Source organism: Microcaecilia unicolor, chromosome 1 (assembly GCF_901765095.1).
Source record: "Microcaecilia unicolor chromosome 1, aMicUni1.1, whole genome shotgun sequence".
NCBI lineage: Eukaryota > Metazoa > Chordata > Amphibia > Gymnophiona > Siphonopidae > Microcaecilia > Microcaecilia unicolor.
In genome coordinates this window covers 485,516,476-485,540,298 of record NC_044031.1, presented here as the reverse complement: position 1 = coordinate 485,540,298, position 23,823 = coordinate 485,516,476, and the positions used below count along the sequence as shown (strand labels likewise).

The window sequence follows — 23,823 nt, the reverse complement described above, 5'->3', positions numbered from 1 at the left end:
TTGAACACAGTGTTTTTATAAAAGATGCATAATATTTTGGTATGTACTTATTTTGCAGTATTGGAAAAGGTATATGAACTTCTGGGGGTCTTGGGAGAAGTACAACCTAGTGACATGCTTGACAACTCAGAAAAACTTTTCCGGGCTTACCTGGGTGAACTCAAAAAACAGGTATGAAAGCTCTCTTCAGTGGTAAACATGCAATTCTGTGTCCATTCTAGACTGAAGTAGACTTCATGAAAATGGCTTCACGCAACTTGATGACAGATCAGTATAACAAAGATGATGGCTGTGATCACATTGGATGGCAGGACAATAAGTTCTAAAATCTTGATGCTTTACCATATAATTTCTATTAAAAATATGCATTTCCTTATCCATTCCAAACCAGTCCAAAACTAGTGGGTTATGTCTGCCCACCAGTGGATGGCGACAAGACAAAAAAGTAGTTTTGTGACTCGCCCAGAATTGTACAGCCATGGAATGTTCAATATTTTTCTTTGTCTCCAAGTGGATGGACAGTGTAACTCCTCTTTAGTGCTTCTCAGCCAGTTCCTGACCCAGGAACCTGGGTAACAGTTGAGCAGGGGTTTGCCTACTGAAGGAATTTAGCTCCTTTTATTATCCAGAAAGCATGCTTAGAGCTAGGGTGACAAGACTGACTGACTGACTTCTTTCCATCAGCAGTTTTCCATTGTCTTTTTTTATTTAAACAGGTTATGTTCTAGTCAACTGGTACTACCACCAGTTTTCTCTGTTGGTGGCTTGGTTCCAGTGGCTGAAAGCAGGATGAGAATATCTGTCACTCTGAAAAGCTCCTTTTCTTAGGTTACTTGATTTTTTTTAACTTCTATGGCTTCTAGAGCTGGCTAACATCATGTCCTTCTTGAGAGCTGCCTTCTATCTTTTCAAGCCTAGTTGTAAGCCAGTATTTGGGTCTTTCATTTCCTTATTCTGAAGAAATTATATTTTTGCTAACTCTGGGCAGGCAGTACTAACTTCGAGGTAATTCAGTGTTTAATAGTGAAATTGTTGCCCTTTTGATTCTTTATCTTTGCCTGGCAATTTCCATGATGTTGGGTTGATTTTTTTTTACTTAGTGTCATGAAACGCATAGCCACTCACCTGGGGCTAACCCTGTGGCCACTTAGAGGGTCTATCTCCAGCACAGCTCAGGTCTGCCTGCACCTGGGCATGTTATGTACACTAGCACCCTCCTCCCACCGACTGGGTCCCAACTGCCTCTGGGCGAGTCTCCCGCTCTCAAGTTATCCCCAGTGATTTCTAGGTTACTGGGGCCACACTCCCAGTGATCTCACAGACCCAACACACAAACCACCAGGATTCTTAAGCCAGACAAGCAGAGTCAATAAACTAAAAAAAAGGTTTATTGTCATAAAAAATATTAAACAGTGAACTGTAAAAACAGATGGAAAATAACAGGTAACTGAATAAGGATCAGTTTATAAATAAACTATCTAAACATTTTATCACTACCTGGATAGTGCCTGCGAAGTACAGGAAATATAGCTGCTCACAGGTTACATAACATAACTGCTTACAGGGTCTCAGTAAAGTGGTCTTTCTCTCTCTACTTCCAAAGTGAAGTACTGGAAATACTGGAGAAAAATCCAGTATTTCCAACTGAATTTGAGCTCCTGGGCCAGTCAGAACCCAGAACAACATTTTTTAAAAGTAGCTGGCCACAAAAGAACATAAGAGTAGCCATACTGGGTCAGACCAATGATTCATCTAGTCCAGCATTCCGTTTTCCAAACGGTGGCCAAGCCAGGTCACAAGTACCTGGCAGAAACCCAAATCATGGCAACACGCCATACTACAAATCCTAGGGCAAGCAGTTGCTTCCCATGTCTGCCTCAGTAGCAGACTATGGACTTTACTACAGGAATTTGTCCAAACCTTTTTTAAACCCAGATACACTAACTGCTGTTACCACATCCTCCGGCAAAGAGTTCCAGAGCTTAACTATTCGTTGAGTGAAAAAATGGGATTTGCTATACTGCCTTTCTGAGGTTTTTGCAACTACATTCAAAGCGGCTTACATCTATTCAGGTACTTATTTTGTACCATAAGTACATAAGTAATGCCATACTGGGAAAAGACCAAGGGTCCATTGAGCCCAGCATCCTGTCCACGACAGTGGCCAATCCAGGCCAAGGGCACCTGGCAAGCTTCCCAAACGTACAAACATTCTATACATGTTATTCCTGGAATTGTGGATTTTTCCCAAGTCCATTTAGTAGCAGTTTATGGACTTGTCCTTTAGGAAACCGTCCAACCCCTTTTTAAACTCTGCTAAGCTAACCGCCTTCACCACTTTCCGGCAATGAATTCCAGAGTTTAATTATACGCTGGGTGAAGAAACATTTTCTCCGATTTTTTTTTTTTAATTTACTACACTGTAGTTTCATCGCATGCCCCCTAGTCATAGTATTTTTGGAAAGCGTGAACAGACGCTTCACATCCACCTGTTCCACTCCACTCATTATTTTATATACCTCTATCATGTCTCCCCTCAGCCGTCTCTTCTCCAAGCTGAAAAGCCCTAGCCTCCTTAATCTTTCCTCATAGGGAAGTCGTCCCATCTCCGCTATCATTTTAGTCGCCCTTCGCTGCACCTTTTCCAATTCTACTATATCTTTCTTGAGATGTGGCGACCAGAATTGAACACAATACTCAAGGTGCGGTCGCACCATGGAGCGATACAACGGCATTATAACATCCTCACACCTGTTTTCCATACCTTTCCTAATAATACCCAACATTCTATTCGCTTTCCTAGTCGCAGCAGCACACTGAGCAGAAGGTTTCAGCGTATTATCGACGACGACACCCAGATCCCTTTCTTGGTCCATAACTCCTAACGTGGAACCTTGCATGACGTAGCTATAATTCGGGTTCTTTTTTTCCCACATGCATCACCTTGCACTTGCTCACATTAAACGTCATCTGCCATTTAGCCGCCCAGTCTCCCAGTCTCGTAAGGTCCTTCTGTAATTTTTCACAATCCTGTCGCAAGTTAACGACTTTGAATAACTTTGTGTCATCAGCAAATTTAACTACCTCGCTAGTAACTCCCATCTCTAAATCCTTTATAAATATATTAAAAAGCAGCGGTCCTAGCACAGACCCCTGAGGAACCCCACTATCTACCCTTCTCCATTGTGAATACTGCCCATTTAACCCCACTCTCTGTTTCCTATCCTTCAACCAGTTTTTAATCCACAATAGGACATTTCCTCCTATCCCATGACCCTCCAATTTCCTCTGTAGCCTTTCATGAGGTACCTTGTCAAACGCCTTTTGAAAATCCAGATGCACAATATCAGCCGGTTCCCCTTTGTCCACATGTTTGTTCACTCCTTCAAAGAATTGAAGTAAATTGGTCAGGCAAGATTTCCCCACACAAAAGCCGTGCTGACTTGGTCTCAGTAATCCATGTCCTCGGATGTGCTCTGTAATTTTGTTTTTAATAATAGCCTCTACCATTTTCCCCGGCACTGACGTCAGACTCACCGGTCTATTACCAGGGGCAATGGAGGGTTAAGTGACTTGCCCAGAGTCACAAGGAGCTGCAGTGTATAGCTTTACATCACAATTTAACGAAGAGATTGGCCTATATGACCCCAGATCTTCTGGATCTTTACCCGGTTTTAAAAGCACAATCATTTGAGCCGTGTTAAAATTCTCTGGCATTGTGCGCGTTTGCGCTATTGCATTAAACAATCTTAAAAGAGGGGTTTTCACCTGTTCATAAAATATCTTATAAAATTCCACAGTATATCCATCTGGGCCTGGTGCCTTATGAAGCTTACTCTGCTGTATCGCCAATAGCAGATTTTCTTTCACTATAGGAGCGTTTAGCAGCTCCTCCTGCAAGGAATTTAACTTCGGCATTGCTACATTGTCCAAGTAAAGATCACTATCATCCATCACTTCGCTTGGTTCCTGGTAGAGAGCCTCATAAAACTTTCGGAAATGAATCAAAATATCTCTGTCCAACCTATACCACCCACCTCCCGGGTTCTGCAATTGCACAATATGCAACTCTCCCCTAGTACCTCTCGCCAAGCATGCCATTAATCCACCAGCCTTGTTTCCAAGCTGAAACAATTGGAATTTATAATACATTTGGGACTTGATCACCCTTTGATGAAGCAATTCATTCAATTCTCCCTGGGAGGTCAAAGAGGGTCCTTCTAGAGTTCTCTGTCAAATCAAAGCCATATTGTTGTCTCTGTTTCCTAATGATTTTTTCCAAACGAAGGATTTCCCCATCCCTCACCCTCCGCTTCCAGGCTCTATAGGAAATTATCTCCCCTCTTAATACTGCCTTCGCAATCTCCCAATATAGACCATGCTGATGAGTGTGTTCACTATTATTGTGCTCAAAATCTTCCCACTTCTTTCTAAAGAAATTGGCAAATATTGGGTCACTATATAACTCAAATGGGAATCTCCACCCTCCCCCCCTACAAGGGTCAGTAACTCCATCCACCAGAATCCATATAAGAGCGTGGTCCAACACTTCACAGGGCCCTATCTCTGCCAAATAAATCTTAGAAAAAAGGGGACTAGACACCAAAAAGTAGTCTATGCGTGACTGTGATATATGTGCGCGGGATAAATGTGTATAATCTCTCTGGGTGGGGTGTGGGACCCTCCAAACATCAACCAAATCCAGGGTGGCACAGAGGAATGGCAAACCCCTAGTATATTGGGCCAGCCCCCCCCCCCCCCAAAGAAAAAACAGAATTATCCAACAAGGCAAATTGAAATCCCCACCCAAAATTACATTCCCCTTTTGATATGAAGTTAAGAGGTCTATTAGTTTTCTGTAAAAAAAATTGTCATAAACATTAGGTGCATATACATTACACAGTATCAAGTGTTGATTCTCTAGTTCTACTTCCACTAACACATATCTGCCATCACGACTTCGCTTAATTGACTTAAGCTTGATTTGCAGCCCTTTACGAAATAGAATCATAACCCTTGCCTTCCTCTGCACCGCCGTGGCCTCTACCACCTGGCCCACCCAACCCGTCTGAAATTTAGCATGTTCCACAGATGTCAAATGGGTTTCTTGCAAAAAACCACATCGGCTTTATGGTGCTTTAGCGCCTGCAGTACCTCTGATCTCTTGATTGGTGAGGAACCCCCCCCCCCACCTCTCTCTCTGTGCCGTGCCTCCTCTCCCCCTCTCTCTCTCTGTGCCGTGCCTCCTTCCCCCATCTCACGCTGTAATGTGCCGTGCCTTTCCTCTCTCTCTTTGGTTATTTTATATTTACCTGCCCCTTCCTCACAGCACAAAAAGAAAGCAGAGGCCTTCCATGAGGCCTTCATTTTCTGTGAGGCCCTTTGAAGTGTATCTTTCCAAGAACCGTTCAGCGGTGGTGACATCTTCCTCTGTAAAACCTTAAAGTCATAAGTACTTAAGTAATGTCACACTGGGAAAAGACCAAGGGTCCATCGAGCCCAGCATCCTGTCCACGACAGCGGCCAATCCAGGCCAAGGGTACCTGGCAAGCTTCCCAAACGTACAAACATTCTATACATGTTATTCCTGGAATTGTGGATTTTTCCCAAGTCCATTTAGTAGTGGTTTATGGACTTGTCCTTTAGGAAACCGTCTAACCCCTTTTTAAACTCTGCTAAGCTAACCACCTTCACCACGGTCTCCAGCAACGAATTCCAGTTAGGTTTGCACCAGTTAGGTTTCTCCAACATTTGGGGTAGAGTGGTGTGGTAGCCGTGTTAGTCCACTCTTAAAGGTTATCAATAGAAATCAAACAAAATAAAACATGGAAAAGAAAATAAGATGATACCTTTTTTTTATTGGACATAACTTAATACATTTCTTGATTAGCTTTCGAAGGTTGCCCTTCTTCGTCAGATCGGAAATAAGCAAATGTAGTAGATGACAGTATATATGAGAAAAACGTCCAAGCATTTCATTGACAGTCTAACAGGGTGGGGTTGGGTAGGAGGGAACATCAAAGCATTTCAGAGATAGTCTAACAGGATGGGGGTGGATAGGTGAGAGTAGGGTGATAAACATAGCAATACAACTTTATGGTTTATAATGGGCTAGAAAACCCAGATCTTTAAGTCCTGTCTGTTGGGTGTCAAAATATTCAATCATTCTGACTTCAAAGATCTTACGTTCCTGTATTGTTTTAAAGTTACCTTTCAGGATTCTTACTGTGAAGTCACTGGTACAGTGATCTGGTTTTGTAAAGTGCTGGCCCACAGGGGTGGGAACCCGGCTGGCACCAGTATTAATTTACATAGAGATCACATGAACAATACTGGTGCCAGCCGGGTTCCCACCCCTGTGGGCCAGCATTTTGTAACACAGTCTGGTCTCATCAGTTATACACCTGTTCTGTGGTATAGCCACCATCTCTATCTTCTGAAGCTGGGCAGGGTTACGAGCATGTGGCCTCATCAGCCGAATGTATCTCTCCAGAAATAGTGGTTTTGGTTATCCTGTGTCACATTTTAAAAGGATTTAGCCATCCACTGCTTGACGTAAACGACAGTGACCCATTTCCGTGAAGTTCTTTGTGATATTTCTTGGCTTGCGTTTGTAGATGGGGTCTAGACAGAGTGTCTTTGGATCTTTCTTGGGCAAACCACTGAAACACAGCTTCATCTAACTGGCTGTCTTGAGGTAGTTAATGTTTTCATTTCAGTCCATCGTCTGTTTCTATGGACATAGCTGCATCATAAAGTTTCTCCTCGTTTTTCCATCTACAGACTGTTGATTCGTTCCCTGCTAGGTCTCTAGCTACTTGGGTTTGTTGGACTCCAAATTTGATTCTATTGAGTGCAGCAATTTTTTCTTCTAAACTATACTTTTTTCACTTGTTTGACGTTTGACATTTCTTTGACCTGATGAGATATGATTAAGGTATGAGACAGTATGCTGTGCTGTGAGTAAATGGAGATGGCTTTGGCGATGTGGTGTCATGTTGTTAAATCAGGGGCCATGCTTGCATCACAAGTGGATTCACGTTATAATAGACCGTTGTACTAAATATTTTAGTACATGGCTGTGCTAAAATATTTCATGCTTTGGTTTATCAGTAGTTGATTTGTCTTGCCTTTTTACTTTAGGTGTTCTTTGCTGAAAAGAATGCAACAGTCCACACAACTCACCTATAGTTGCTCCCTTTGGGAGCTGTTGTCAGCTATCTCTATATTTATAGCTTTGTTGATTTTTGTAAGATTTTGCAGCTTTGGGTCCTGTGCTTGTGGAAGAAGACCTCAGAATTCTAGAAATCTTTCCTAGTAAGCTCTAAAATGTGTTCTGTTGTTTTGTGACAGTAATGTGACCCATCTGCAGTTAAAAGTGGACTTTGGCTCTCAAACTTGTGCCTCAATAAATTGGTTAGTTTATAAAGTGCCAGCTTCCCCACTTTTTTTCTACCCTGGTCAAATTGTTTCAGTGAATGTCTAAGTGAACAGAAGCAGACACTACCTCTTCATTTGGGATAATTTTGGATACCGCTTTGAGGCTTCAGGTTAAAACGTTGATCAAGAATTAATTTATAAATTGAGGCTGTTGGGTAGCTTGAAACTTTGTGTCCTGATTAGTTTTTGGATGGCCCTACAGACCCTAGTCATTTTGGTATTTTTATTGACAGTCTAGGTTTACAGGTTCCAACTTTGTGCCCTTTACAGGTGTCTCAAAATACAATTGCGTGTTTTTTATTTTGCTAGCATAGCATTGTGATCATATTTCACCCATTCTGTGTTCTTTTGGCTTCCTTTACTATGACGAATCAAGCTTTAAAGTTCTGATCATGATTTATAAGGCATTAAGTAATCTATATTATTTTAGATTTAGCTCTCACTTTTTCATTTGTAGCTCAAGGAGAGTTAAATTCAGGTACAGTAAGTATTCTTTTTGTCCCCAGAGAGCTCACTTTCTAAGGGACCATCTATTTACTTTTTTTTTGTGTGTGTATGTACAACACTTTGTACGTCTAGTAGTGCTATAGAAATGATTAATGTAGTAGTAGTAAGGGCTATTGAAGTTGTTAAAAAAAAATTTCAGTTTATTAGTCACCAAAAAACAAAGAGAAAATCAACTTCCACACAAAAATGCAAACAAACTTTGAGAGTGGAAGAGATAAGACACCAACATGAATCAAAGTGATGAATAATATTCCTTTATTAATTGCTGTATATTCAGTCTTGATCTAAATTAAATGCAGAGACACAGTCCCAGACAGTATATTAATCAACCACAACAAGTTTCAAGTTTATTAGTAACTTATTATCCTTCCTAACAGGCTATTTCATCTAGGTGACATACAGACCAAAAGCAGGCCAGGTAAACAGATTAACAAAACAAAAAAATACACAATAGGAAAGAAAGGAAGAACTCCAGTCCATAAGAAAGGAGGGGGAGGTGAAAAAACATTAGGTACTCTGCTCTTGTATCAAGACTTTCAGGGGCTCAACCGATTCCTCAAAGTAATACTGTACAAAAAAATATTTAAAGAATCGTAGAAAAGGCATCTTGGGAGTAGAAATGTTTTAAGATCTGATTTGAAAGTATCCTGTTTGTGGACTTGAGTGATAAAATTGGTAATGTTGACTATACCTTAAGAATTATGTAACGAATTTTCTTAATTTTACCACTTTCTTTTCAAGAGGTTGTACTTGATTATAAATATTGTAAATTAATAAAAAAGAAAAAAAAGGCATCTTGGAGTAGAAATGTTTTAAGATCTGATTTGAAAGTATCTAAGGGGGTACATTGTTGCAAATGAATGGGCAATGTGTTCCATAACAAATAGTTTTTTGTTTTTTTTTTAATTTGAATATAGACTTCATATAGCGTTACAACTATACATGACATCAACATATAAATCCATAAGTACAATTTTAAAAAGTCTCATTCACAAGAATCACTTCTGATCTCCAAAGGTATGTAAAGAAAGTAATGCCTTTGGAAATGCAAGTAATTTGATTGTCCTTAAGAGTACTGAGAAGAGCATGTACATTTTGGATATTGTGATGGAGCTCTGCCATTCTAGAAGGGGAGAGAGTTAGCTCTGCACACAACATATTGTATACTTCAGACTGATCCATTAATTAATGGAAGAAGACAATTCATGTTTTTTTTCCCTCAAATTATTTCTAGATGACTTCAACAACTAGGGAACCTAAATTGTCAGTTGTAGCAGGATGTCTGAAAGGACTGACATCTCTTATGATTAACTTCACCAAGTCTATGGATGAAGGTACAGTGTACAAATTACTCTTTTTTTTTTTTTTTAATGTGAAATAATTAGTTGGGCCAACCTGTTGCTATTGTGTACTGGCTAATGCTCACGCTCTAAATGAAAAGCTAAAGGCCAGGACTTAATTGGCCTGAGTTTCTGTAGGCAACGAACTGAAATTTCATTATAACACCTCCCCCCCCCCCCCCCCCCCCCCCCCGGTGATGTAATTTTAGAACTTGGTGCACAGTGTTTATCTAATACTTTGGTATTTTGCTAAATATTTTGCTTTAGCTCACATCTTTTCATTGTAGCTCAGGGCTGATTACATCCATGGACAAGTAGGTATTTCCCTATGCCCTGTTTGCTAAGCATTTTTCTTAAAGATTCAAAATGGGAGAGAGATCCTTTGGTAGATAGGCCCCCACCTGAGGCAGTGTAGGATGACCTGATTTGCCTAAAGTCAAAGGGAGTGTCAGTAGGATTTTTAAAGGTAGTGAGCCTGCCACACTAGCTACTAAGCAGCTGCTATTCTAAAATATGTAGTTGCCTATAGATGAATGAATTTGCCAGATGTTTTTGGATCATGCAGACTACTGAAACAGTCTGAGGGCACTACTGAAATTTCTGTCAAGGTATGACTGTCCTTCACTAATTTAAAAAAAAACTCCCCCAAACCTGTCTCTCTAGAGCAATGTGTAATTCAGGAAATGTCTTGGGATTGCTTTGAAAGAGTACAAAAATCAAACCTAAACAATCTACCAAAGAAAACTTGAGTTTCTGTCCATGCTAGGCATATATGGTTTGTATATTTTAGTTTCATGTCAATTAACGTAGATGTACTACATTAATCGATGCTATAAAATTAATGAAGATAACTGTTTTTTTTTTCAGATCCCAAAGTTTCCAAGGAAATTTTTGATTATTCTGTGAAGGCTATCAGTCCTCAGGTAAAATTTATTTACACTTTAGTAGTAAGCATACATGTTTATGTGTTTCAGAGGAATAGAAATTAACTGTGTTTTTCCATTGGAAATCTTCTCTCTTTAATAGGTTGAACTGAAAAGATATGCTGTGCCTTTAGGTAAGATTCATGTATTTTATTTAACATTTCAAAATCTGTGTTCTCTTTAAGAACCCTATTTGGTATCTCTTTGGATGTCATTCTTAGAATAATTAAAAGAATGCAGAATTGAACAAAAGTTTACAGTCCTACTCCTAGAGCTTTCTCATGAGGTCAGAATGGGGGTGACATATTTATTTATTTATTTATTTATTTATTTGTTGCATTTGTATCCCACATTTTCCCACCTTTTTGCAGTCTCAATTTAAAATTGTATTGTCAGATTACAAGTGCTATCATAAATTATGTGCATGTTTATATACCCCACTGTCTGCTATAACTGTCCCAGTAATCTTCCAGATTCATTTAATTAAACCCATTGTTTGATCTTCTTTGTAGCTGGTTTGCATATGTTAGCCATTCATGCTTCTCAGTTTGGTTCCTGCCTAATGGATAACTACCGCTCTCTGTATGAAGTAATGTCAAAGTGGTGTGGCCACACAAATGCAGATTTGAAGAAGGCAGGTCATTTAGCTCTGGAGTCCTTCCTTAAACAGGTATCAATCTACTATACTGATACTGATACTTCATGATGGCTGCATGTGTACTGTTCAAAAATATGCTAATTTAAGAATTGTTAATGTTTTATGATATGTAATTGCAATGGGTAGAGGTATTAACTCTTGAATGCTTAGATATTAAATTAAAACAATTCTTTTTAATATCCAGTTGTGTAACTGTTTCAAATCTTTGCCTTTAAGATTGCATCAATAGTAACACATGATGCTGAAACACATAAGAGCAAGCTGCAGTTCTTCATGGACCAGTTTTATAGGATAATCAGAAAACTGGATTCAAGCAACAAGGAGTTGTCTATAGCTATTCGAGGATATGGACTGTTTGCAGCGGTATGGATGGCAAACTTATTTAAAAATTTGCTAACCTGTGTAATCTGGTTTTTGGGCTTCAGGGCGGTTTTTTGGGCGGATTTTTGCTTTTTTTCGGCCGCGGGGGGCGGGGTTAGTGACGTTTTTGGGCGGGGTTAGTGACGTTTTGGGCGGGCCGATGACGTGGGAGGCGGGGCTGAAGACGTGGGAGGCGGGGCCGATGACGGGGAGGCGGGGCCGATGACGTGGGAGGCGGGGCCGGTGACGTGGGAGGCGGGGCCGGTGACGTGGGAGGCGGGGCCGGTGACGGCGGGGGCGGGGTTGATGACGGCGGGGGCGGGGGTGATGACGCGGGGGTGGGGGTGTCAGGGGCGGGGTTTGTGTTTGGGCGGGTTTTGGGCTGGATTGGGCTGGAAAAAAAATTTTCCACCTGGCAACCCTGCTTATAGCAGCAGCTTCAGAGAGCATTTTCCATCTCACAGATAGGCTGCAGAGAATACCTTCTCCTGCTTTAGACTTAATCCCGCCCACCCTACCCCTCTACCCACCCACCCCTAGAGTGACATGTCTTATATAACCTCCCTATCAACCCACTCATTACTTTACCTCACCCATTTCTATTCTTCTATCACCTTCTCCCACTACTCCAACCAGAGTTACACCTAATCACACTGACCACCCTTCAACATCTTCAGTCCTTCTGTGACTGTTCTCTTGTGCTTGACTGTTTAAATATTTTAAATTTAAATGCTTTACTTTTTGTCTATTAGATTGTAAGCTCTTTGAGCAGGGACTGTCTTTCTTCTGTGTTTGTACAGCGCTGCGTACACTTTGTAGCGCTCTAGAAATGTTAAATAGTAGTAGTAGTAGTAGTAATCTGTAAAATTCTCGGTGGCTTTTCTTCTTCTTTTGAGTAATTCATTTTCCTGGCGTTTAGGTAGTATTACCATGCATGCACACAACTTGTAGCTTGCTTGTTCAATTAAGAACATAAGAATATTGATGAGATTGCATGAGTTGGAGATTTACTGATCATATTCATGGACATTATGGTCCTACTCGAGAGGAATGGACACATCTAACTGATATTTTACAAGGGTGGAAGGGGGGAGTAGGGGGAGGGATGGGTTACTAGGGGGTTTTATTTTAGGTGGGAAGTTGGGGTTTTTTAGGGACGGATTACTTGTCTGGTGGCAATGTTCTTGTATTGTTATGACTTTTGTCTTTGCTTTAAATTCAGTAAAACTTTGCGGATACAAAAAAACAAACCAAAAAACATAAGAATAGCCATACTGGGGTCAGACCAGTGGTCCATCTAGCCCAGTATCCTGCTTCCAGCAGTGGCTAATCCAGGTCACAAGTACCTGGCAGAAACCCAATTAGTAGCCACAATTAATTTTTTTCGTGACAAACATATTGCTATTACCCATCTTTCTAGCTGCTTGGGTGTTGATCAGTTTTTAAACTAAATTGATTTGAGTTTGTGGCATTCTACATTTTAATTTATTTAAAGAAACCAGAGGATGATACAGGGGACAGCTAGCTTTCCAATGCCCAGAGGCAGTTAGAGGCTTAATTTACCCTTGAATATATCTACTATAATAAAACGCACCCTCAACGTTCTGAAGTCACTCCACTCCATGAAGGGTTCGACAATTCATGGTGGTGAAGCCATCCCACTCACCATGTCTCTCTGCCCCGCCCTCGCATCAAAATGTGATGATGTCGAGGGCAAAACAGAGAGACGCAAAAGGACCTATCCATCCTCCCGAACCACCTGCACACCGCCGCACCGCCCCCCCCCCCCCCCGTGACCACAGCGCAGCCGTCAGCCACGAACATACTGCCCCAGGAAAACGTTGAACACAAGAGAAAGGCGAGAAGGATTTCAGAAAACAAAAAAAACTACCGCTTTACTGACATCAGCAGCAAAAGTGCCCAAACAAACAATACTGAAACACACGGCAGCTTCAAGCACCCTGCCTTCCCTATGGCTCCGTGAAAGCAGGCGCACAGGGAGCGCTGCCCTCATGCTCAGTAAAATGATCTTCTATCCTCCAGCACTGCCTGTGTTGGCCGCGGTGCTCTTACAGTACAAACAGCACACAAAGGCAGCAGAGACTAGCTGGCGGGTCCTCACCTTGAAGGTAAATGCCAGAAGGGGGGCTCGCGAGGGGTGGTGGGGGAGGAGGTCGTCTCTCTTTCAGGTACCAGGATTCTGCTACCGTAAGCCGAGGAAGAGGGAGAGCAGGCGACTTGCCGTTCGTTTCTCTTGAGTGGAGAAACACTGATATGCAGTGAGCCGAAACAGAGATCTCATGTTACAGATAACTGAGGAGCTCAGCAACGCACAGTCATCTGTGGAATTAAAAAAAACAACAACCTGACTATTGTGTTCACAAAGACTCCTCGGGTTATTTTGGCACTCTATGAAGGGGTTATTAATGCTTTGGGAAATACCCGTAGTATTAGAAATAAATATTTTAACAACCACCATATCTGTTTGCCATGGAGAAACAGCATCTCTCTATCTCTCACTCACACCCACACACTCCCCTGCCACCCCCCTTAATACAAACAAACACAAATGGAAAATCTAAATGACTCTCTCTCAATAACACACACACACATTCCCCCAAAACACTACCACAACATCATACAAACACTCTGCCATGCTGAATCAAGATCTCTGTCTCTCACTCACACCAACACCCCCCCCCCAAAAAAAAAAAAATACACAAGCTCCAACATGCAGAATCAGCGTCTCTCATTCACAACCACACACACAACCAAAACACTAAAAAAACACATTTATCCTAAAAATCACTTTCCAAACATTAATTGCAGGAAGCCAATACCTTGCTAGCGCCCATTTCATTGTTTTCAGAAACGGGCATTTTTTTACTAGTTTTAATATAAGTTTTCACCTAGTTCTTTAGAAAAAAGTTCATCAATAGAAATCAAACAAAATAAAACATGGAAAAGAATATAAGATGATACCTTTTTTATTGGACATAACTTAATACATTTCTCCGAGGACAAGCAGGCTGCTTGTTCTCACGACTGGGTGACGTCCGCGGCAGCCCCCACCAACCGGAAAAAGCTTCGCGGGACGGTCGGCACGCAGGGCACGCCCACCGCGCATGCGCGGCCGTCTTCCCGCCCGTGCGCGACCGCTCCCGCCAGTTCCTTTTTTTCCGCGTCTGGAGAGAGTCGTGCTTTGCCGCTCTCTCTGTTTTCAGCCGCCGGAAGCCCGATCGCGTTTACGCAGATCGTTTTTTCTATTTAGTTTTGTTTACCGCGTCCCCGGTTTTCCTTTTTTCAAAAAAAAAAAACAAACAAAAAAAAACCCTTTTTTCCCTCGTTTCTAGCGGGGACGCCGCGTTGCGGCCTAGTGGCCGCACGGTCGTTTTTCCCTTTTTCGAGGTGTGATTTCCGCCACCATCGACGACTTTGACTTCGCCGACGCGATTTTTCCGTCGATGTCCTCGAAGGTCCCGAGTGGATTTAAAAAGTGTGGTCGGTGCGGCCGGCCGATCTCGCAGACCGACACCCACGCTTGGTGCCTCCAGTGCCTCGGGCCGGAGCACAATCTCAAGTCGTGTCCCCTGTGTCTCGGTCTCCGAAACGGACTCAGGTTGCGAGGCAAGTTCTACGGGACCGTCTTTTTGGAACTTGCGCCGGCCCCTCGACGTCGACCTGAACGGCATCGGTATCGACGCCCGGTCCTTCGGTACCGGTATCGATGCCCGAGACATCGGCACCGATGGCATCGACCCCAGGAGAACAGGTCCCGTCGGCCCGCCGGTCCTCCGGTGAGGGTAGAGGTGAGCGGCCGCGTGGGCAGTCGGCCCCGGTCACTCCTTCAGCCCGTGGCCCACGGGACCGAACCCTGTCTGACCCGGTTCCTCGAGACCGAGGGGGATCGTCCTCCTCCTCCTTCATACCTCCCGGCGCCGGTGACGTGCATCGCAAGAAGAATAAGAAGCGTCGTCACCGGTCGCCCTCGATGCATCCGGACATCGGATAGGAGGCGACGCCGAAGCGTCCACGTCATGAGGAGAGGTTCCCGTCGGTTGTGGAGGTACCGACGCGTCAGGGTCCTGGCACCTCGGTGCCGTCTCCTGGCCCCCATCAGCTTCTGGCACCGACACCCCTACCGGCCCCACCGCCTTTCCCGGCAGCGGGCCTGGACGAGTGCCTCCGAGCCATCCTTCCGGGGATCCTGGAAGGGCTGATGCGCCGGGGGTGCTTGCGCCCTCGGCGCCGATGACTGTGGCGCCGGCGAGCTCTAGCCCGGCGCCGAGGCCGTCGACACCGCCGCCGCTTGCGGCGCCGGTCTCGACCGCCACGCAGGTGGAGTCCCCGTCGACGTCGGTGGAGGGAGCTTCGTCCCCGCCGGCGCGGGAGTCCACCGCTCGACGACACCGAGACCTCGGTGCCTCGACGTCGAGCCGGGCCCGGTTCAGGACTCAGCTACATGAGCTTATGTCCGATACCGAGGATGAGGCCTCGTGGGGGGAAGAGGAGGACCCTAGATATTTCTCCTCAGAGGAGTCTACGGGCCTTCCCTCGGACCCCACGCCTTCACCGGAGAGGAAGCTCTCACCTCCTGAGAGTCTCTCCTTTGCCTCCTTTGTGCGGGATATGTCTATTAGCATTCCCTTCCCCGTGGTCTCTGTGGAAGAGCTGAGGGCCGAGATGCTCGAGGTCCTCGACTATCCATCACCACCTAGAGAGTCCTCCACGGTACCGCTGCACAATGTCCTCAAGGAGACACTGCTTCGGAACTGGATGCGACCGTTAACTAACCCCACCATTCCCAAGAAAGCAGAGTCCCAATACAGGATCCACTCTGACCCAGAGTTAATGCGGCCACAATTGCCCCATGACTCGGCGGTCGTGGATTCTGCTCTCAAGAGGGCACGGAGTTCGAGGGATACCGCCTCGGCGCCCCCGGGGCGGGAGTCTCGCACTCTGGACTTGTTTGGGAGGAAGGCCTACCAATCCTCCATGCTCGTGACCTGCATCCAGTCATACCAGCTCTATATGAGCATCCACATGCGGAACAATGTGAAGCAACTGGCGGACCTGGTCGATAAGCTCCCGCCGGAGCAGTCCAGGCCTTATCAGGAGGTGGTCAGGCAGCTGAAGGCGTGCAGAAAGTTCCTGTCCAGGGGTATCTATGACACCTGTGACGTGGCATCTCGTGCTGCGGCCCAAGGTATAGTGATGCGCAGGCTCTCATGGCTGCGTGCCTCTGACCTGGACAACCGCACCCAGCAGAGACTGGCCGACGTCCCTTGCCGGGGGGATAACATTTTTGGTGAGAAGGTCGAGCAGCTGGTGGACCAACTGCATCAGCGGGAAACCGCCCTCGACAAGCTCTCCCACCGGGCGCCTTCAGCATCCACCTCAGCAGGTGGACGTTTTTCCCGGGCCCGGCAGGCTGCACCCTATTCTTTTGCAAAGCGTAGGTACAACCAGCCGGCCCGAAGGCCTCGTCAGGCACAGGGACAGCCCCAGCGCGCTCGTTCTCGTCAACAGCGTGCGCCTAAGCAGCCCCCTGCGCCTCCACAGCAAAAGCCGGGGACGGGCTTTTGACTGGATCCACGGGAACATAGCCGCCCTCAAAGTGTCCGTACCGGACGATCTGCCGGTCGGGGGGAGGTTAAGTTTTTTTCACCAAAGGTGGCCTCTCATAACCTCCGACCAGTGGGTTCTCCAAATAGTGCGGTGCGGATACGCCCTGAATTTGGCCTCCCTGCCACCAAATTGTCCTCCGGGAGCTCAATCCTTCAGCTCCCATCACAAGCAGGTACTTGCAGAGGAACTCTCCACCCTTCTCAGCGCCAATGCGGTCGAGCCCGTACCACCCGGGCAGGAAGGGCAGGGATTCTATTCCAGGTACTTCCTTGTGGAAAAGAAAACAGGGGGGATGCGTCCCATCCTAGACCTGAGAGGCCTGAACAAATTCCTGGTCAAAGAAAAGTTCAGGATGCTTTCCTTGGGCACCCTTCTGCCAATGATTCAGACAAACGATTGGCTATGTTCCCTGGATTTAAAGGACGCATATACTCACATACCGATACTGCCAGCTCACAGACAGTATCTCAGATTCCGCCTGGGCGCACGGCACTTTCAGTATTGTGTGCTGCCCTTTGGGCTCGCCTCTGCCCCACGAGTGTTTACCAAGTGCCTCGTGGTGATAGCGGCGTACCTACGCAAGCTGGGAGTGCACGTGTTCCCATATCTCGACGATTGGCTGGTCAAGAACACCTCGGAGGCGGGAGCCCTCCGGTCTATGCAGTGCACTACTCGCCTTCTGGAGCTGCTGGGGTTTGTGATAAATTACCCAAAGTCCCATCTCCAGCCAACACAGTCTCTGGAATTCATAGGAGCTCTGCTGAATACCCAGACGGCCGAGGCCTACCTTCCCGAAGCGAGGGCCACCAATCTCCTGGCCCTGGCTTCGCAGACCAGAGCGTCTCAGCAGATCACAGCTCGGCAGATGTTGAGACTTCTGGGCCATATGGCCTCCACAGTTCATGTGACTCCCATGGCTCGTCTTCACATGAGATCTGCTCAATGGACCCTAGCTTCCCAGTGGTTCCAAGCCACCGGGAATCTAGAAGATGTCATCCGCCTCTCCACCAGTTGCCGCACTTCACTGCTCTGGTGGACCATCCGGACCAATTTGACCCTGGGACGTCCATTCCAAATTCCGCAGCCCATGAAAGTGCTGACGACGGATGCATCTCGCTTGGGGTGGGGAGCTCATGTCGCTGGGCTTCACACCCAGGGTCTGTGGTCCCTCCAGGAAAAGGATCTGCAGATCAACCTCCTGGAGCTCCGAGCGATCTGGAACGCACTGAAGGCTTTCAGAGATCGGCTGTCCTACCAAATTATCCAAATTCGGACAGACAATCAGGTTGCAATGTATTACGTCAACAAGCAGGGGGGCACCGGATCTCGCCCCCTGTGTCAGGAAGCCGTCGGGATGTGGCGTTGGGCGTGCCGGTTCGGCATGCTTCTCCAAGCCACGTACCTGGCAGGCGTAAACAACAGTCTGGCCGACAGACTGAGCAGAGTCATGCAACCGCACGAGTGGTCGCTCCATTCCAGAGTGGTACGCAAGATCTTCCGAGAGTGGGGCACCCCCTCGGTGGACCTTTTCGCCTCTCGGACCAACCACAAGCTGCCTCTGTTCTGTTCCAGACTTCAGACACACGGCAGGCTAGCGTCAGATGCCTTTCTCCTTCATTGGGGGACCGGCCTCCTGTATGCTTATCCTCCCATACCTTTGGTGGGGAAGACCTTACTGAAGCTCAAGCAAGACCGCGGCACCATGATTCTGATAGCGCCCTTCTGGCCCCGTCAGATCTGGTTCCCTCTTCTTCTGGAGTTGTCCTCCGAAGAACCGTGGAGATTGGAGTGTTTTCCGACTCTCATCTCGCAGAACGATGGAGCGTTGCTGCACCCCAACCTTCAATCCCTGGCTCTCACGGCCTGGATGTTGAGGGCGTAGACTTCGCTGCGTTGGGTCTGTCTGAGGGTGTCTCCCGGGTCTTGCTTGCCTCTAGGAAGGATTCCACTAAAAAGAGTTACTTTTTCAAGTGGAGGAGGTTTGTCGTTTGGTGTGAGAGCAAGGCCCTAGAACCTCGTTCTTGCCCTGCACAGAACCTGCTTGAATACCTTCTGCACTTATCAGAGTCTGGCCTCAAGACCAACTCAGTAAGGAATCACCTTAGTGCGATTAGTGCTTACCATTATCGTGTGGAAGGTAAAGCCATCTCTGGAGAGCCTTTAGTCGTTCGATTCATGAGAGGCTTGCTTTTGTCAAAGCCCCCTATCAAGCCTCCTACAGTGTCATGGGATCTCAACGTCGTCCTCACCCAGCTGATGAAGCCTCCTTTTGAGCCACTGAATACCTGCCATCTGAAGTACTTGACCTGGAAGGTCATTTTCTTGGTGGCAGTTACTTCAGCTCATAGGGTCAGTGAGCTTCAAGCCCTGGTAGCTCATGCTCCATATACCAAATTTCATCACAACAGAGTAGTGCTCCGTACCCACCCAAAGTTCCTGCCAAAGGTGGTGTCGGAGTTCCATCTTAACCAGTCAATTGTCTTGCCAACATTCTTCCCCAGGCCGCATACCCGCCCTGCTGAACGTCAGTTGCACACTTTGGACTGCAAGAGAGCATTGGCCTTCTATCTGGAGCGGACACAGCCCAACAGACAGTCCGCCCAATTGTTTGTTTCTTTTGATCCCAACAGGAGGGGAGTGGCTGTGGGAAAACGCACCATCTCCAATTGGCTAGCAGATTGCATTTCCTTCACTTACGCCCATGCTGGGCTGGCTCTTGAGGGTCATGTCACGGCTCATAGTGTTAGAGCCATGGCAGCGTCAGTGGCCCACTTGAAGTCAGCCACTATTGAAGAGATCTGCAAGGCTGCGACGTGGTCATCTGTCCACACATTCACATCACATTACTGCCTCCAGCAGGATACCCGACGCGACAGTCGGTTCGGGCAGTCGGTGCTGCAGAATCTGTTTGGGGTGTAAATCCAACTCCACCCTCCAGGACCCGAATTTATTCTGGTCAGGCTGCACTCTCAGTTAGTTGTTCTTCGTAGGTCAATTTCTGTTATACCCTCGCCGTTGCGAGGTTCAATTGACCTGGGTTCTTGTTTTGAGTGAGCCTGAGAGCTAGGGATACCCCAGTCGTGAGAACAAGCAGCCTGCTTGTCCTCGGAGAAAGTGAATGATACATACCTGTAGCAGATGTTCTCCGAGGACAGCAGGCTGATTGTTCTCACCTACCCTCCCTCCTCCCCTTTGGAGTTGTGTTTCATTTTTTATTGCTTGTCATTCAACTGGCGGGAGCGGTCGCGCACGGGCGGTGGGCGTGCCCTGCGTGCCGACCGTCCCGCGAAGCTTTTTCCGGTTGGTGGGGGCTGCCGCGGACGTCACCCAGTCGTGAGAACAATCAGCCTGCTGTCCTCGGAGAACACCTGCTACAGGTATGTATCATTCACTTTCTTGATTAGCTTTCGAAGGTTGCCCTTCGTCAGGTTGGAAATAAGCAAATGTGTTAGCAGATAGTATATATAAGAGAAACATCAAAGCATTACTTTGATGGAAAAAGTTCAGGAAGAGCTCCTCCTATAAGGCACCTTTTCTTTAGTTTCTTGTTATTTTTAAAGGGTACCTGTTTTTTTTTTTTTTTTTTTGTCTAAGCAGTGCTTTTTTTGTAGGAGAAAGGGTACTGGTATTCATTATGGGCGTGGTCACCATCTATGGCTCTTCCCCTATGGTAGCCACACCCCTTATCCCAGCCGTGGCACATATAAGCAGTATCACTGAAAATGCTGTACCAGTATAGGAGAAAAAAATTACTTGTGAATTTTTTTCATTAAAAATAATTTCTGTAAGCTGTTACAGCTCCAGTATACCCAGTGCAAAATAAGACGGCAGATATAAATTCTCAAATTGGACATCTTCCAAACACTAAAATGAAAATAAAATGATTTTATCTACCTTTGTTGTCTGGTGACTTTGTTTTTCTGATCATGTTGGTCCCAGTCTCTGATTCTGCTGCTCTCTATCTGTTTCCTTAACTCTATTTCCAGGGCTTCCTTTCCATTTATTTCTTTATTTTTCCTCCTTTCTTCTTCATTTCTTGCCCTACATCCATAGGTAAAAGCTGGGTCCTACGCTGACTTGACTGGAGAAAGTATAGAGTGGATCCAGCTTTTGCCTATTTTATCCATCCATGTGCAGTTTTTCTCCTCTTTTTCCTTTCTCTCATCTCGTCAGTATGCATCTCCTTCCTCTATCCATCCACGTCCAGCACTTTTCCTCTCCCACGCCATCCATGTTCAGCATTTCTCCTCCCCGCCATCCATGTTCATCTCACTTCCTCTCTCTTCCCTACTCTCCATCTATGTCCAGCATTTCAACTCTCTCTTCCCTACTCTCCATCCAAGTCCAGCATTTCAACTCTCTCTTCCCTCCTCTCCATCCATGTCCAGCATTTCAACTCTCTCTTCCCTCCTCTCCATCCATGTCCAGCATATCAACTCTCTCTTCCCTCCTCTCCATCCATGTCCAGCATATCAACTCTCTCTTCCCTCCTCTCCATCCATGTCCAGCATTTCAACTCTCTCTTCCCTCCTCTCCATCCATGTCCAGCATTTCAACTCTCTCTTCCCTCCTCTCCATCCATGTCCAGCATTTCAACTCTCTCTTCCCTCCTCTCCATCCATGTCCAGCATTTCAACTCTCTCTTCCCTCCCATCCATGTCCAGTAACTTGTACCAACCCCAGCCCCACCAGCCCTGCTTTCTGTTCTTGCCGCTGCCCTGCATTTAAATCTTTTATTTTTTTTTTTACCTGAAGTTGCAGCGGCGGCATTAGTGAAAGCACCAGGCTCGCCTCCTGCAGCCTTCCCTTCCCTCTTGTGTCCCGCCTTCCTCTGGCGTAGTTTCCTGTTTCCGCAAGGGTGGGACACTGAGAGGGAAGGGAAGGCAGGAGGAGGCGAGCCTGGTGCTTTCACTAACGCCGGCGGTGGCGCTGTAACGTCAGGTAAAATAAAATTAAAGATTTAAACGCAGGGCGGCAACAGGAAAAGAAAGCAGGGCTGTTGGTGAGCTAAGGGCGGGCAGGTGAGCTGGCCCTGGGAAGAAAAGGTGCCAGTACATTGTACTGGCACAAAAAAAAGCACTGTCCCCAAATATCTTTATTGAATTTTGAAAAGGTCAAAGAACATATGTACAACAGAATATTCTTATTAAAGAAATTCAATAAGACAAAGCACTACAGAAAAAAAAATTTGTCAGAGAAATTGCTAGATATGAGAATCGTGAAAGTTATTACCTGTCAAATACAGTATCTAGGAAATGAAATGAAAGCATAGGGGCCATTAAGTATGCTGTGCCAATGCACAAAAGAAAAATATGGTCCTTTGACCAACTACTAGATAAGGGAAAAATTCTCTTTTATGACAGACTGACCTTGAATCCACCAGGTGGGGCTGGGTGCTGCCATTTTTCAAGGTGGCACCAGAGGCAAGAGCGAGTGACTATTGCTCCTTCTTTCTTTTGAAGTATGAACTTGGGGGGAGGTAGGGGGTATTCTGGACACTAGGGAAAGGTGTTTTTTTGTTGTTTTGTTTTTTTTCTTTTCAGAGGAGATCGTGAATGGGGGGATGCACAAGACTCTAAGGAAAGGTGCTTATTTACAGTTGGGGTCAGGGCGGGAGGATGCACTGGATACCAGGGATTTTAAAGTTTGAAGTCAGGGGGGGTGATGCAGATTGCTGCAACAATTTTGTGTGGTATTTATTAAGTATTTTGTGTGCCACCTTGCTTGTCGGTGCCTCAGCAGTGACTGGCTCAGGCACCGACAAGAAAGGTGGCATACAAAAAAATAAATCCCTGGTATTTAATGCATGTCTAGGGTATCTGACATGAAGATAGTGCTTTTGTAATGAGGTGTGGATTAAGTCAAGTAGTAGTAGTAGTAGTGGATTATTGCTGCGATTTTAACATAGCAGTAATTTTCATGCTTGTTGATTATAGCAGACTGCAGTAGTTTTGCTGCTCTACCTCAGGGCTTTCTACATTGGGCCCTGAGACAGACCCACTTATTATAAACTAGTAAAAAAGGCCCGTTTCGGACATAAATGAAACGGGCACTAGCAAGGTTTTCCTCATTTTGCTGTTGCCTGTGAGGTGCGATGCCCCCCTCCCGGCGCCATCCCACCCACGGCGATGCAGCCGGCTGCAGCCATCCGACCCACCATGCCCATCGCACCCACCTTCCCGTTGGTTTGGCGGCGGGGGACCCGGAACCCCGCCACCACATCCTGTGTGCTGACTACGGCGTCATCTTTGGCGTTGGTAGCTGTGCAGGGCGGAGTTCTGTGCGTCTGACGTCCTGCACATGCAGGACGTCAGACGCAAAGAAGCCCTGCCTCCACAGGCTAGGAACGCCGAAGATGACGCCGTAGTGAGCAGATAGGGCTTGTGCTGGCGGGTTTCGGGTCCCCCGCCGGCAAAGCAACGTGAAGGTGGGTGTCTCAGGAGGGGGTTGTTGCGGGGGGGGGTGTGTGTTGGAGGTCCTTGTTTTCAGCTGCAGCTTTGGGGGGGGGGTGTACGAATCTGTGGGCGGGGCTTGTATTTTTTGAGGTTTGGTGCGCGGGGAGGGGGGTGGTGTTTGATGTGGGAACAGCTTGAATGTTTTGAGGTTTGGTGTGTGGGGGGGGGGGTGTTGGATGTGGGAACAGTGGTCTCTGGAGTCATTTGCACTCTGGAGCTTTGGAGGTGCGTCCCCTTTCCGCGGGTGGGTTGGCAGGGGGAGGAGTAGGGAAACACGCGGTATGAACCATTTGTTTAGTTGAGTTTTTTTTTCCTGCCCTCGACGTCATGACGTTTGACGCGAGGGCAGGGCATGGGTCAGTGGGGTGGCTTCACCACCATGAATCCACGAACCATTCTGGGAGACTGACTGACTTCAGTGACGTCAGTGTCCTCAGAACGTTGAGGTTGCGTTTTATTATAGTAGATAGTGAAGGCAGTTTAGCCTACATGTGTGAAACCTGTCTAAAAAT

At 46.2% G+C, this 23,823-nt stretch overlaps 1 protein-coding gene across 1 annotated transcript in view; it reads left to right on the top strand.

The window, feature by feature from the left end:
- Nucleotides 1–23,823, top strand: part of PRKDC (protein kinase, DNA-activated, catalytic subunit) — a 490,177-nt gene that overhangs the window by 33,398 nt on the left and 432,956 nt on the right. Inside the window, exons 6-11 of the mRNA XM_030214157.1 lie at nucleotides 59–171; nucleotides 9,182–9,281; nucleotides 10,155–10,210; nucleotides 10,314–10,344; nucleotides 10,723–10,880; nucleotides 11,085–11,231. Of these exons, the coding sequence (XP_030070017.1) occupies nucleotides 59–171; nucleotides 9,182–9,281; nucleotides 10,155–10,210; nucleotides 10,314–10,344; nucleotides 10,723–10,880; nucleotides 11,085–11,231 (605 nt within the window). The remainder of the gene's footprint in view (nucleotides 1–58; nucleotides 172–9,181; nucleotides 9,282–10,154; nucleotides 10,211–10,313; nucleotides 10,345–10,722; nucleotides 10,881–11,084; nucleotides 11,232–23,823) is intronic.